The sequence below is a fragment of the Lynx canadensis genome, chromosome D4, assembly GCF_007474595.2.
Source record: "Lynx canadensis isolate LIC74 chromosome D4, mLynCan4.pri.v2, whole genome shotgun sequence".
NCBI lineage: Eukaryota > Metazoa > Chordata > Mammalia > Carnivora > Felidae > Lynx > Lynx canadensis.
Window position 1 is genome coordinate 85165975 of NC_044315.2, and position 13737 is coordinate 85179711.

The 13737-nt window shown below is 44.9% G+C and overlaps 1 protein-coding gene across 2 annotated transcripts in view; it reads left to right on the top strand.

Annotated features, from left to right (window-relative positions):
* MVB12B (multivesicular body subunit 12B) overlaps positions 1 to 13737 on the top strand; it is a 193332-nt gene that overhangs the window by 134458 nt on the left and 45137 nt on the right. The window contains exon 8 of one of the 2 annotated variants that reach the window (XM_030293048.1): positions 13094 to 13281. The exons of the other annotated variant lie outside the window; for it this stretch is intronic. Within the exon in view, the coding sequence (XP_030148908.1) occupies positions 13094 to 13194 (101 nt within the window). The 3' untranslated portion in view covers positions 13195 to 13281. Of the gene's footprint in view, positions 1 to 13093; positions 13282 to 13737 lie in introns of those variants that run through there. 2 annotated transcript variants of the gene reach the window in all.

Here is a 13737-nt window from a genome sequence, read left to right on the forward strand (position 1 = left end):
ATGCACTCCTATGCTGATTGCAGCATTGTTCACAATAACCAAGATATGGAAGCAGGCCAAGCGTCCATCGATGGATGAATGGACAAAGAACATGTGGTATATACATACAATGGACTATTACTGAGCCATAAAGAAGAACAAAATCTAGCCATTTGCAACAACATGGATGGGCCTTGAGGATATTATCCTAAGTGAAATAAGTCAGACAAAGATAAATATGTGATTTCACTTATATGTGGAATCTAAACCAAAAAAAAAAAGGGAACAAACAAAACAGAAAATGACTCGTAAATATAGAAGGCAAACTGTTGGTTACCAGAGAGGACTGTGGGGGGGGGGGGGGAGGCAGTAGGGGAAATAGATAAAGGGGACTAAGAGGTACAAACTTGCAGTTATAAAATAAGTCACAGATGGGGGCAGTGCCTGGGTGGCTCAGTAGGTTAAGTGTCTGACTTTGGTTCAGGTCATGATCTCACAGTTCGTGGGTTTGAGCCCCGCATCAGGCTCCGCGCTGCCAGTGCAGAGCCTGCTTGGGATTCTCACTTTCTCTCTGTCTTCCCCACCCCCCCCCCCGACTTGCTCTTTCTCAAAATAAACAAATTTAAAAATAAATAAATAAATAATAAAACAAGTCATGGGGATGTAATGTATAGGAGAGGGAATATAGTCAATAATATTGTAAAAACTTTGGTGACAGATGGTAACTAGACTTACAGGGATCATTTCATAATGTATAAAAATATCCAATCACTGTGATATACACCTGAGACTAATAAGATATTGCATGTCATTTATACTTCAATTTTTAAAAAGTGAGTTTCAACCAAAAAAGTTTCAGGAAAAAAACAAAAGTAATACAAAATAAAATCAAAATGTTAATGTAAAAATTTTTAAAGTGAGTTTTCAGATGTAATGAAAAATAAAAGTTAGTTATTATGCTGGAAAAAATAAGTGAAGCGGGACATGAGACATGTCCAAACTTGCTAAAGTTTGGGAAACATTGGCCTATGGTTTCTGTAGCTTATTTCAACAGTCAGGAGCTTGATTCTCCTGGCATAGTTAGGTATTAGCACAGGATTTTCACAGGTGTTCCAGTGTGGTGGAAATAGCGTTTGCCCTCTGGGGTTTAAGGCTCATTTTGACCTGTTCCAAACTTGAGAAGGTCACTTCTTTGGGATTCAGTTTTCCCAGCTGCAAAATGAAGCTGTTAGACTAGGTGGTGGTCCTTCTTACTGCTCTGCCCTCCCAGCACCCCTCTGAGCACCTGTTGAAAGCCAGGCACTTTGCAGGGGCTGGAACAGAGGTGTTCCAGAAAATGCTGCCGCAGGGCTTGTGGGACTCAGCAATTCCTATAAGAACCTTAAGAAGTTTGTTGTTAGAACAGTTCATTGATATATATATATATATATATATATATGTATGTATATATATAATATGTATGTATATATATAATATATATGTATATATACATATATATACACACACATATATATACACACACACATATATACACACATATATACATATATATACATACACTGATATATATATATATGTATACACTTTTTTAATCAAAAACAGACACAAACTTCTGTGAATTGTAAATTCAGGCAATATTTTAGGATATATCTTTTAACCTTTTTTTCCATGCCATATATATCTTTATATAAATATTTCCACCTAATTGTCCATTCTGGTTTTTTGTCAGATTTATTGAGATATAATTTACATACAGTAAAATTCACCCCTTTAATACGTATAGTTCTAGGAGTTTTGACAAACATCCAGTGACATGCTAAATGTCATGTAACCACCATCAGAAACAAGATACAGAATTTTTCCTTCACACCAAAAAGTTCTCTGGTTCCTCTTGCAGGTCATTTTCTGCCCCACCCCCAGTCCATGTCAATCACCCATGTTTCATGTATCATAAATAGAGTCATACAGGATGTAGCTTTATGTGTTGCTCAGCGTCATGTTTTTAAGATTCACCCATGCTGCATATATCGGTAGCTTGCTCCTTTTTGTTCCTGAGAATGTCTGGTCCGTTTTGAAACCTGGTCACAGACTTCCTCCTTGCCTTTCAGTCGTCTGCCTCAGGGCAGATTTAATGGTTGTGTAATCTTCCTCATGGCTGCAGAGTGCACTTGATCTACCGGGTCCTCTAAGGCTGGATATTTACATCGTCTTCACTTCTAAAGTACTTTGGTGAGCTTTCCTTTAGATAAATCTCTGTTCCTTAGGGTAAGTGTGCATTTTTAGGCATTTTAATATACAATGACACATTGCCCACCAAAATGGTTTAATCCATTTATACTTACACATGTGTGAAAGAGCTAGGCTTTACTTTCCAAAATCCTTATCGGTTTGAAAGAGGACATGGCATCTCACTGTGAGTTGATGTTCCCAGGATTCCTGGTGAAGGGCTCATTTCCCTGTGCTGATTGGCGGCTGTTCTTTCCTAGTCCTTTCCCGTTCATGCCCTTGTTTCTTTTCTCTCGACGTCCGGCTTTTGTTTATCGAGCTGTCACAGCTCCTTATGGAGCAAGTTCTTTTTTTGCTCTCATGTTACTACTTCTTTTTTCCAGTTTGTGGTTTCTCCTTTAATTTTGCTTCCCCCCCACCTTTCTGTTTTGTACCTTTGCCATCATATTTGAGAAAGGACTTCTCTGTCTCATGGTATATTCTGTTACCTTTTTTTTTTTAAATCTAAAATCCATCTGTGATTTGTTTTGATATGTGACATGAGGGAGGTGTCTCAGTGGCTGAGTGTCTGACTCCTAATTCCAGCTCAGGTCATGATGATCCCAGGGTCGTGGGATCGAGCCCCCCATCAGACTCCATGCTGAGCCCTTTCTTCTTTTGCCCCTTCCCTGCTCACATGCACATGCTTGCTTTCTAATAATAATATATAATTATATATAACATATATATGTACATAAATTATATATTTATGTACAATTATAGAAATATAAATATATTATATATTATATATTTTATACATATATGTATATATGTGTGTCTGTGTATATGTGTGTGTGTGTGTGTGTGTGTGTATATATATATATCTTAGCATGAGTAAGGATCTATGTTTTTCCAAATCATCATTGTCCTAGCATCACTTATAAAATTACCTTTTTTTTAACCAACTCATTTGAAAACAATTTTATATAAACCTATTAAGTACTATAATAATTTTGCAGCTTGTATCCTGTTATATTTTGTTGACTGAATGCATATTCTGATGAAAGGACCATTCTTTTAACTCTTATAAATGTATGTGTTTGGTATTCTGTCTTATTATCCTTTGTAGCTGGTTTCAAAATATTCCTAGTAATCCTAGCTCAAATTTTTACCCAGTTAAAATTCAGAATCACTTTTAAGTTCCAAGGAAAATATTTTCAAGATTTTGTTTGGGAAAATATTGAAGCTGTAAATTAATTTTGGGAGAATAGTCACCTTTAAAATACTTGATCTTTCCTTCTAGAAATGTAATATGACTCTCCATTTATTCGAATGTCCTTTTATGTCATTTAAGTAGAATATCAGAATTTACTTTCTGTTGATCTAATGCCTAGGTTACAAGTTTTTGTTGTGGTTGCTTTGCCCACTTGGTTCTAACCGGGGGTTGCTTGTTTATATATTTTAAATACTGTTGGTTATTGAATTTTTAACTAGCTACCTCTCTTGTATGTGTATTATTTCCAGTAGCTTCCAACTGATTTCCTTGGGTTTTCTCAATAGACACCAATATCACCTGCAAATACAAGTTTGTTTCTTTGATAACATTTACGCTTCATTTCTTTTTCTTGCTTTATATTGTTGGCCAGAACGTCCAAAGCAGTAAATGATAGTGGAAATTGTTTGCATTCTGACCTGGTTCCTGGCTTCAGTGGGGATGGATGTTTCTAGCGTTTCAAGTCTGAGGTAGGGAGAGAGAATTTGATCATGTTAAAGGAACAATTCTTCTATTCCCATTTTCCTGGGAGTTTTTTTTTTTTTTTAATTCAGGCACTAATTTCAATTTCAAATAAAAATAACTTCAAAATCTCTCCATACAGTATTGTATTTTTTTCTCATTTGACTTACTGTTACAAATCATTGTATTCTGGTGATATGGCATTTAGAATATTGCTATATTTCTACAGTAAATCCTTCCTTACCACAGTGCATTATTATTAATGCTAGATTTGAGCTGCTCTTATTTAAATTAGGATTTTGGTATTTATATGAGATTGGGCTTAATGCTTATGAAGATATTATTTTTGAGTGATCCAAGAATCAGAATTTTTTCTTTTAAATATGAGAGTATTTTTTAAATATTGTAATTTCTGTTCCTTGGGGGGGAAGAAAAGGAAAATGAAAAAAATTTCCCTGTAAAAACTAAATGGACCTGGCGAGCTAGCAAGGACTTTGGGAGGAGGGACAATAATTTCGATTTCTTTCACAGTGTTTTTTTTCAGGCTTTCTGCTTTTTCTTGAGTCAGTTTTGTCATTTACATTTTCTTTGAAAGAAAAACCAGCCCTTTTACCTGAATTTTAAAGTTTCGTGGTATAAAATTGTGCCTAAGAGTTTATCTTGATTTTAAAATTAATATGCCTGCAGTCATAGGTATTCCTAATTTTTTTCCCTTGGTCTTGTTAAGGATTTATTTGCTGTATTTATCTTCTCAAATAACTAGTTTTTGATCTATTTATAAAGGCATTAGGCTTTTCTGTTTCATTATTTAATTTTATCTTTATTAGTTCCTTTTTTCTACTTTCTTTTGGGGTTTTTTTTTATAGCTGCTTGAGTTGAATGGTCACTTCATTTGTTTTGGTTTTGTTTCATTTTTTAATATAATTTATTGTCAAGTTATCTAACATACAGTGTATACAGTGTGCTCTTGGTTTCTGGAGTAGATTCCCATGATTCATCACTTATATACAACACCCAGTGCTCATCCCAACAAGTGCCCTTCTCAATGCCCATCCACGCATTTTCCCCTCTCCCCCGCTGCCCCCTCCCCATCAACACTGTTCCCTGCATTTAAGAGTCTCTTATGGTTTGCCTCCCTCTCTGTTTGAAAGTATTTTTCCCCCTTTCCTTTCCTCATGGTCTTCTGTTAAGTTTCTCAAATTCCACATATAAGTGAAAGCATGATACCTGTCTTTCTCTGATTGACGTATCTCACTTAGCATACCTTCCAGTTCCATCTACGTTGTTGCAGATGGCAAGATTTCATTCTTTCTAGTTGCCAAGTAATATTCCATTGTATATATAAGCCACATCCTCTTTATCCATTCGTCAGATGATGAACGTTTGGGCTCGTTCCATAATTTGGCTATTGTTGAAAGTGCTGCTATAAACATTGGGGTACAAGTGCCTCTATGAATCAGCACTCCTGTATCCTTTGGATAAATTCCTAGCAGTGCTATTGCTGGGTCATAGGTAGTTCTATTTTAAATTTTTTGAGGAACCTCCACACTGTTTTCCAGAGTGGCTGCACCAGTTTGCATTCCCACCAACAGTGCAAGAGGGTTCCCGTTTCTCCACATCCTCGCCAACATCTGTTGTTTTGGTTTGACTTTTAACAAAAATATTCAAAGCTGTGGAAATACCTTTGTGTATCACTTTGATGGAAGGCTGATATATAGTAATTACATTTATAGGGGCACCTGGGTGGCTTAGTCGTTAAGCATCCAACTTCAGCTCAGATCATGATCTCACTGTTCTTAGGTTTAAGCCCTGTGTCAGGCTCTGGGCTGACAGCTCAAGGCCTGGAACCTCCTTCAGATTCTGTGTCTCACTCATGTTTGTTCTCTCTCTCTCTCTCTCTCTCTCTCTCTCTCTCTCTCAAAAAATGAATAAACGTTTTTTAAAAATTATAGTAATCACATTTATAAATACACAATCACTTTAGTTTTGATTGCCTCTCTGACTCAGGTGTTAATACTTTCTCTGAGTGATTGAGATTTTAACTTGTTTCTAATTTTATTGCACACTGGTCAGAGAATATTGTCTCTGTAATGTTCTATTTTTTCAAGTCTATAGAGTCTTTGTCATCTAATATATTAGCTGTTTTAGTAATTGTTCCATTGACACTTGAAAATATATCATCTTTCTGTAAGGCACAGTGTTTGAGTTATACACACAACTCTTCAGGTAGGATGGATGGTTATATCCGTATCTTTATCTCCATCCATCCTGCTTGGCCAAAAAACGATAGCTTTTCTTGTTTTCTAAATTTCTTATGTCTTAATCATTTTTAATCATTTTATTTCGTATATTTCACCATAGTGCCATTCAGGGCATGAAGGTTAGGACTGTATATGTGACCCTTCATCAGAATAAAATCCCCCCTTTCTGTTCCATTTGTGTTTTGTGCCTTAAGTTCTAGGCGGTCCTTGTCGCATATTGGCTGTCGGGTGTTTTGCGGGCCCCACAGCCTGGCTGTGAGCTCTGTCACACTCCCCTCTGCTCTGGCCAAGTGAAGCTCCTCCTGAGGCTATTGCCCACATAGGCCTTTGCTTGGTTTTCCTCGGTTTTCCTCGTGCATCACAGAGAGCCTTTCTGTTCCCCCGTCCACATCCCCACCAGCCTCCAGCCTGCACGGTAGCCACGCCCTTCCTGGAAGCCATCCCTGGTGACTCCTATCCTCCTTGTGTGAGTGGCTCCAGCCTGCCTTTGTACCCAAGCGTAAGCACATCTCTCTCAAGTGCCCTCCGTATGCACATCAGCCGCCCCGAATCCCCTCCTGTGGGCAGGAGCCCCCTTCCAGAATTCCCTTACTCAGACTGGAACGTGGGACCAAGGCCCGCTCCGGCTTTCTCTCCCACTTAGTCACTTTGTTATAAAGGAATTGATTGCTGCTATTAGACTATTCTGTTTTTAAGAGTTCATCATGAAATACTGTCTAATTCACTTTTTTAAATTACTTCAAGAGCCTTACTCCAAAATTTTGCTCATTAGTGCCATTGAAAGCTTTCCCGTGTCCCCTGGTGATTCTCCAGGGACACGCACAAGAACACTAGACAGCATGGTGTAGAAAAGGCAGCAGGGACTTTGGAGACCCCCACCTTCCGGGTGGGCACCATCCCGGTCACCTGTCTGTGGCAGGCTCCTTGTCCCTCCTGCACACAGGGCTGCGAGGATCAACAATTCAGTCAGCAGCCACCGAGCAACTCCCGCGTGCCAGCCCAGCTCCAAGTCCGCTTGATAACGTCCACGGTGCCAGCAGAGAGCCTGGGGACGGTGGTCGGGGACCTAAAAAAGCACGGGGCCCCTCACCAGTTTGCTGTGACCTGCCACCAAAACCGTGCAGTACAAACCGTGGAAAGCAGGTTGCTCTTTGGTGCGTTGGGGTGGGTCTCAGCAGAAGGCCCGGTGGCCACAGGTGCATGCGGTACAGGCGCTTCACGGGACGATCCTGGGCCCCAGAGATCCGCAGGCCCTTTTGCTCTCGGGCTGTCTGCCTGACAGACAGCACGGCCTCCCTGGTTTCCTGTCATTAGCGTGGTTTCTTTCGGATGACAGCGAATATGCCCACAGCACCTCCTTGCTAAGGCTCATTTCCAGAGGAAGACAGAAAGTCATTCTTCATGGTCAGAAGTAAGGACAGCCTATAATTTGGGCAAATTTAGCCACTTCCTACCTTTCCTGTCCGGAGAACGAGGAGTATTTCTGAACCTGGAAGGCCTGGCCTGGTAGGCCCTGAGTCCCATGGGCAGCTGTCCTCAGGCTGGGATGACCGTTGAGTCATTACCCATAGTGAGAATGACTGGTTTCTGTCCTCTCTTGACCAGCCTTGCCTTGGAGGAGCAAGTACTGTGAGTGCCTGGTTTCGGGGAGAATAGTCCATCTTTACTGAGTTAAAATCACCTTCATGTGTGAACTTGCTTAATCTATGCAACCACCCTGGGAGGCACGTGGGATTACTGTTAGATCCCCATTTTATAAGGGAGGAACCGAGGTTCAGAGAGGGTAAGTGAGTTTCCCAAGGCCACACAGTAAATCACAACAGTTCCACAGAATTCCGTCATAGCCTTTCATGCTCTGCTCTTAGCTTTCTTACTTCCTAGCCTGGATGTTCCACGGGGGAAGTGCTTGGCTTTATCGGTCTTTGCATCCCAGCTCCCTGATGTATAGCGTCAGAGTTGACTGAGGGCTCTGCAGTCAAGTTCATTTTGCGGTCTGGTCTCCGCTCCGGCCAACAGCCTGGGCCTGGGCCGTGGCAGCGGCTGCAGAGAGGCAGAGGCAGGAAGGCTCATTAGGTGCTGAGCACTGCCGGTTACCTGTGCCACGTGGGGCGTAGACGCGGGCCATCCCTGGGAAGGAAGACCCGGCTCCCACGAAGGCGGCAGGCAAATTCCATTGCCTCTCATTAGGCAGCCGAACTGATGGCCGGCTGAGCCTGCAGATCTGTCCAGGGACTGGTGGACGCCCCAGCTTGCTCCCAGAGCAGCCTGGGAAGCCAGCCCCCTTTGGGGTGGCACAGATGGCAAGCCCAAACGACAAAGTAAACTCCAATATGTCTTGGAGACACTGTCAGCCTGCAGCTTATTTGTCATGTCATGGCAGCCTTGTGGATCAAGGGCACCCTCCCTGCCCGCCCTGCTCCCTCCCCCGTGTGAGCATTATTTACAGGAAACTGATTTTTATAGGGTTGGGGGGAGGGGTGCACAGTGACGGAGGTTTCCAGAATGGACACTGGTCATTTTCTTTTGCCTTTGGGAAGTGAATGATGCTCATAGCAAACACCCAGCATTTAGAGTATCAGCCCCTGTTCTGAGCACTTTACCTAAACTGTCTCTTCTGCCCTGACAGAAGAGGTGGGGGCGTCCTTAATCCCACTTACAGCTCCAGAAACCAAGGCACAGACAACTGAGTTCACTTACCCAAGTCACACAGCTTAGGTGGGTTGGCTCTGCACCTGCTCTTAACCTCCACGCTCGGTTCCCTCAGTTGTAGAAACAGAAATGGAGGCGTGAAAAGCTTCCTCCAAGAACACAGTGAAGATTCAGTGAGATACAGCCTGAGATGCCGTGGAGGGGGCTGGGGAGGCAGGGAGAGGAGACTGGTTTGGAAAGGTCCACCCTCTGGTGTACCTGTGGGTGGAGGAGTGGTCGGGACAGGCCGGGGGGCACTTATTGAGAGAGGGGTCCTGAGAGCCCCACCCACCCGCAGTCAGGAGCAGTCCCTGGAGACCAGAGCATAGCCTGGCTTGGAGAGGAGTGGATTCCGTGAAACCCCACAAGCAGCAGGAGTTCAAATGAGGGCGACAGAAGCAGAGGGAGCTCCGCGGTGGGGCTGCCTTCGTCTCGGCTTCCCGAGAGAGGAAGAGAGAGAACGCTCAGGGGCCTGGGCTGGGTGCCCAGGACACATGTCCTTTGAAAGCATTTACTTATCTTTCTGATTTAGCTTTAAAGATGCCCCAGAACTCACCGCCTGCGGGCACAGGTAAGCAATGAAAAGCCAGGCAGAATACAAAGAGCAGATTAGGCGATCCATGGGATCGAGCCCGAGCTGTTGGCAGAGTCTCCGTGTAAATTCCGTGTGGGTTGGTTTGATTGAGGACACCTGGAATGTCGTGAGCTCGGTGGCTGTGAAAGTCGCACCGTTTCATTCCTCAGTCCCCCTTATGGGTTATGGGCAGCTCCTTTCCGAGCAGCCCCCTGTGGGGGGTGGGGGGGAGGCAGGGGGTCAACTTGTCCCAGCCTCGTTCAGACTTTGGAGGTGTCCGTGACCAGCAGAGGCACCTTCTTCTGCTCTGGTGCCTGCGAAGAGGGAAGACGTTCCTGGGTGCTGTGGCGGATCTTCCTTTTGTGTGCGTGCCGGCTTGCAGGTGTGCACACACACGCGCACCACACGCGTGTGCACATACGTGCACTTACAGCGGGCTTCCAACTAGAATTTGCATTGTGAAAACGCAGACCCAGCTTAGTGCCCAGAGTTGAGTGTAGGCCTCTCAGCGAGCCATTTATTAAACCCTGAGGCCCCACTTCCTGCCAGTCACTCTGCTTCATTCGGGGCCATAAAAGGCACAGAAGACAGGTCCTGCCTTTGGCCCAGGGCGCTCTCCTTCCGTGTACAAGGCCAGGACTCAGCTTCGGGTGTGCATAAGCCTGAAGGTCCTTGGAGTTGGCCTGAGAGCCAGGGAAGTGTGCTCCCTGTTAAAGCACAGTCTGTTTGGTGACTTGGGGGCAGCCAGCGTTAACAGATTCCACGGGGCCTCTGGCTTGTTGGTACAAGACATTGGTTCTCTTCTGAATGTTGCTGGAAATAACAGGGCAGCTGTCCAGCCTCTCTGTGCTGGGTTAATAGGTAGAAAGTGTTCCAACCGGCAGAGGAAGGGGACAGTTTTCAGAAGCTATGCCCATGCCTTTGCCCTCAGACGTGTGTGTCTATGAGAGGATGTGATTTGAGTTTGGTGAGTGTTTTGGCCGAAATCACTGGAAAAGTAATTGGAATCTCTTAAGGAGGAAAGGAAGGAGGAAAGGATGTTCAAGGGTAGTTGCTGATTGATACCAAAAACAAAGGAGCTGCAGGATGCTTAGCAACTTTCGGCTCTGCAACTTGTCATCTGGTTCTTTCTCTGGGACAAGTGGCCTGTCGTGGGGCATGGGATGGTGACTCTCAGATCAGATGGTTTCATTTTAAAGTGCTGGACCCACATAACAGCTCTGCCCCTAAGACAAGCCCCTCACTCCCTTTGAGCTTCAGGTCAGTCTCTGTTAAGTGGGGATTGTAGGAAGGACTAATTAAGGCACTTGTAGTGCATCTTTTCTTCTCAGCTGTGAGATACACAGGATGTCTTCTCTGCTCACATGGACTGGGAAGGAACTCTGTTTCCTACAGCGCTGGCCCTCTGGGTCCCTTGGTGCTTCATGGAAGAGGTAGTTAGTCACACAGGCTTGGCGTCTTCTCTGCTACAAGGCTCCTGTCGTTGCTTTCTAAACACACATGCACACACGGCCTCCCTTTCCTTCTGGAACATCAACGTTATCAACCTGGATGCCATCCAGGCCTGGGGTGAAGGCTTACCAGGACCGACAGGGCAGAGCGAGCGAGTGAGAGAGAGAACAAACATCTCAGGTCCCATTAGGGACCATCGGAGAAAGAAATGCAGTAACACAGAGGAAAGCTTCCGGAGACAAACACGTAGAACACATCCCCCTGAATCGGTATGACTTCCCACCCATTAGCACTTTCCTTTGGTCCCTTCAGTTGGAAACCATCTTTCTGTCCCGAAAAATAGCCTCTCTGCTTTTATTTCCAAACTTCAAAGATGACTTTTGAAATAAAGTTTTCCAGTAAAATTCCAAAGGTTTTACACATGTGTGAAAGGAGGGGTCTGGCTGTTAAAATGTGTTTCCTCTGCCCCGTGGTCCCCTTAACCACAAAAGCCCTGCAGCTGCCTCCACTTTGTTCTCTTAAATATTCTACCAGCTCGCCTCGCCACCCCGCAAGCAGGCCGCTTTGGTCTCTTCCCTTCAGCCCCTCCAAGTCTTACTCAGTAGAGCCTGGCGGGGCAAAATTGGCCTTTAGTCTCCCCGTCCCCCCCACCCCGCCCCTGTCCCTCTGATCGCTGGAGGAGACCTTCCCTATTTGGGCACTGTTCACAGCTCTTCAGCTGGCCCCAGGAACTCCAGTCTCTAACTGGAGGCCACTGTGGCCCCAGGCTGGGCCAGTGGAATGCTGGGCCCTGGCCAAAAGAATTTTCCATTCCAGAGTAAAGATGAGTCTTCAGTGGCTGGCGGTGTGGCCGTGGTGGGTTTTCAACCTCTTCGTGTCTTCCGTCCCACAAAAAACCCAACTGAATCATTGGAATGGGGGGCATTTTTGAACTTCGAGTGCACTGTGTTACGGCTCTGGGGTCATGGGTGATTCTAGAACAATAAACTTGGACAGGTCATCTTGAACGTCTCTTCCGAACACAATAATTAGACCATAAGTGTTTTTGTAGGATAATTCCCCACCATATTCCCAAGTGCCCAAGTTTAAAAACCGCTCTTCAGCACACAATTCTCCCACGAAATGTAGGAACATAAAAAGTGAAACATTTGGGTGAACTTTGAGAACTAATGATTCTATAAATAAGAACTGACGTCATTTATAAAGTTATTTAAATAAATGTTGTCACTAAAATAAATTCCTCCGTATATGACATCACCATTAATAATAATTTTAACCGTGAGTTCTGTTTATGTAGAAAAGAATTGGGCCAGGACCCAAGGTTTTTCTAAGCAGGCTGTCAGTGTGCTTGGCCGAGGTTCCCATTTTTGCCCCTGCAAACCACCCCCACCCCGCCCCCCACCTCAGGATGTTCAAAACGTTGGCAGGAACCTGGCTGAATTTAAAGACACCTTCGGAACCAGGAAGGAAACAGATCAGCTCTGTTCAGGCCACCTCGCCTCTGTCTGAGAAGGCTTTTTCTTTCAGCAGAGGCCAGTTTGCTCACCATTGATCACCAGTGCTGTCCAAACACCAGTCTTTAAAGCTGTGTTAGCCTTCCTTCCATACCTCAAGTGCAGGGGGCTCCCTCTCGGCCGTCCACACTCTCCCCTCGCCCCTTCATTTTCTTCCTCCTTTCTCACGCCCTCTTCCGTTCCATCACCAGCACTGGCCTCCTTGGTGGAGTCCATTTTGAAGAGTAAGAAACCATCACCTCCAGAAGGTTCCCGCTTTTTCAGGAAAAAAGCAGAGAGCAGCCCAGCTGGGCTGAAATTCAGGTGTTGGGTGTCAGTTGGGCCTACTTGCTGGCCGAACGCCCCACACCTGGAATCGCACTTTGTCCTTGAGCAAAATGACAAGGTAGTTCATGTCCTGATCTTCGGGATTTCCACCAGCAGTGGGCACCACGAATGTTGTGTTCTCAAGTACAGGGGAGGGCCTGCTGCAGGGGTAAGGACGCAGCTCCCTCTGTGTGTGCCTTCTCTGTGTTTATCACACCTCAGATGGCCCCCTGGGGGTCTTCGTGAAAATAGAGAAGTGTCACGTCTCCTAGACGGTGGGGGGGGGAAAAGGTGTGCTGGAACAGCTCCCCTAGCTCCTGGCCATTTGGGATTTTACAAGCGGGGCATTTAAAGCCACCTTGTGTTTTCTCAACCTTAGGTGAACATGAAGTCACAGTTTGGTGTTTGTCCAACAGCCTGGCCAGAATCAAGCTGAGAGCGCCAGTCAGCAGGCTAGCCCCTCTCTCCACCAAAAACTAAACGAGAAAAACAAACCAAAAAAAGGTGTGCTTTCAAGGTGTTCCTGCCAGAGACAATTTGGAAACTCTTTCATAATAAAGACTGAGCAGACTATTAATGATACTTGTCCTCTGGACCCCCATACTCCGCCCCTCCCCCCCAGCAGCCCTGAACATTCTCTCCCTGAGAGGCAGCCTTTGACTTTGGCATCAGGGGTCCCTTCCAGGCCTCTGCTGAAATGGTTTTTCCATTGACCCAGTAAATGATTACACAGCAGTCAGGAGGCCCATAGTCAACACCTGGCTCTGTTACAGGCCCACTGGGCTGCATAGAGCAGGCCCATAAACCTCTCTGAGCTCCGGTGTCGTCATGGCGACCGCGGAACAGGGTCAGCCTCTGGGGCACAGGGTAGAAACTAGGATAAAGGAGATAATGGGTGTGCGATCCAGAAGGGAAGTTACTCCACAGGTCTTCCAACTTGGGGAGTGTGAGTTCTCTCATTTCTAAGCTGCCCTCACTCCACACTGGCCGATAGCTTTGTCTACCTGCAGGGTTTCTGTTTCC